This window comes from Carlito syrichta, unplaced genomic scaffold (assembly GCF_000164805.1).
Source record: "Carlito syrichta isolate Samal-C Ts95f unplaced genomic scaffold, Tarsius_syrichta-2.0.1 Scaffold304337, whole genome shotgun sequence".
NCBI lineage: Eukaryota > Metazoa > Chordata > Mammalia > Primates > Tarsiidae > Carlito > Carlito syrichta.
The window spans coordinates 8,933-10,977 of NW_007248433.1; the positions used below are offsets into that span (position 1 = coordinate 8,933).

General features: G+C 54.3%; 1 protein-coding gene across 1 annotated transcript in view; it reads left to right on the top strand.

Moving 5' to 3' along the window:
* The first annotated feature begins 1,636 nt into the window (after nucleotides 1–1,636).
* Nucleotides 1,637–2,045, top strand: part of FOXL1 (forkhead box L1) — a 1,262-nt gene continuing 853 nt past the window's right edge. Inside the window, exon 1 of the mRNA XM_008059719.1 lies at nucleotides 1,637–1,671. Coding sequence (XP_008057910.1) covers nucleotides 1,637–1,671 — 35 coding nt within the window. The remainder of the gene's footprint in view (nucleotides 1,672–2,045) is intronic.

Consider the following 2,045-nt stretch of genomic DNA (forward strand, 5'->3'; position numbering starts at 1 on the left):
CCCCCCCCCGTCCCCAGCCTGGCGTTGTCTCTCGGTGCCAGCGGCGGCGGCAGACATTCACCCCCATAGTGTCTCTAGCCCCCTTTCCTGATGGTGCACGGCGGGGGGCCATTTCTAGCCCACCTGCCGCCCTCACCCCTGCCTCTTCTCTGGCACCGACGCATGCTTTGCTCCGTGAAACGCGAATTCACTTATCCCGAGCGTTTTATTTTCTTTAAAAAATATTCGGCGCGGATCGTAAACAGCGACTCGTCACGCTACATTTCCCCTCCCCTCCCCGTCCTTCAATGCAGTGGGGAGGAGGAAAGGACGCCTCATTCAGGATTTTTGATTCATACCGTGACGTGGCCAAATGTAAAATGAGCCCAGGTGGGGGGGGGGCGCGTACACCCCAGGGTAGGTGGTGGGGGAGTGCGCACAGGCTTCCCAAACGTTTAATGTAATCACGGGCCAGCTGCGTGCACTTGTAGAGTTGTTATAACCCCCCTCCGTGTTATAAACAGGAAAGCGCAAGCGACAGACCCGCATTCACAAACACCAGCTCTCTCCTAGTGCCAAGTCCCCCTTTTATGGCTTTCCTTGCTTGCAACCCTGCCCTGCCTTGGCCCCCAGCTCTCCACTCGGGTTTGTTTTGAAGCCCTCCCTCCTCGACAGGGCTGTGCACCACGCACCCCAGTGCCTCCCACGACCTCCAACTCTTCAGCTCCACGGTGCCCTGTGCCATCCTTTCCAGGGAGGCTGGGTCGCTGGAGGCCAATTCTCTTTCTCTGGCCCCCAGGGAGCCCCAGAGGGACTGAGGTGGGTGTCCTGGGAGACTAGGCCCCTAGGGAGTGCCCACCTCCTACAGGGTCTGCCAAGTGTCTTACCAGGGAGGGCAGCATCCCCTCGGCATCAGACACCCATACCTCTTAGACTCATCTCCCCCTCCCGCATCTCAAAGGTTTCAATGACCTCAGAAAGCATTTGACCAGAGGATGCCATCTCTAGGAGAAAAAGCCTTCTGTGGGAGGCCCTGGGGTTATGGGGGCTCCCCCAGGTCAGCAGTGAAACTGGCCCCTGTGCACAGCCCTGTTCCCACCGCTCCCTCGGCTGCTCCGACCCTGCTCCAGCCGCCCGGTCCACATCCTGCCTGCTGACTGTGTGTGCTTACAGCGTCAAGGGGTAGACGTGATATTTCAAACATCAGATCAGTGCGTTTATATATTGGGTGCCCGGAAATTTTTCCAAATAAACACAGCTTGATTCAACTTGGGTGGGCGGACTTATCAACAGACTAATTCTATAAACAAATGAAGGAATAGCCCCGAAACCGATTGGCTGGTATCAAAAAGACACGTGGAGGGAGAGAGCTTGGAGTTTTTCAGCAATGAAATTTTAATTAATGTGGGTGGGCTGAGAACACAACGGCTGTTTATCATAGACAATTTATTTTCCAGCGCTAAGTCAACATATAATAGCAAACTTACAACAATTATTTAACGTTTTTAAAGCCATGAAGAAGGGACAGAGCACGGAGCAGCGGCGGAGAGCGCCAGAGCCGGAGGCAGACGCGCGGCGGGCTCCCCGGGAGGACCCTCGCGGCGCGGGGCGCAGTCCCTAGGCCGCCCGCGTCACCCGCGTCGCCGGCTCGCGCGGTATGAGCCACCTCTTCGGGCCCCGGGTGCCCGCCCTGCTCGCCTCGGATATGCTCTATCTGTACGGCCCTTAGAGAATCGCGCTGCCCTTGGCCTACGCTGACTTTAAAGAGATGACCTGACACACATTACAATTAAATTGTCAAAAGCCAAAAGTAAAGAGAACACATTGAAAGCACCAGGAGAGAAGCAATTTGTCACAAACTAGGGATTCTTGTGATTATCGGTTGAGTTCTCATCAGAAACTTTGGAGGCCAGAACGCAGTAGTTTGATATTTTCAAAGCACTGAAAGAAAAAAAAAATCTGTCACCAAGAATCCTATAGCTGGCAACTCTCCTTCAGAAATAAGGCAGAAATTAGACAGTCCCAGAAAACAAAGCTGAGTTTGTCATCACTAGATCTGCCCTGTA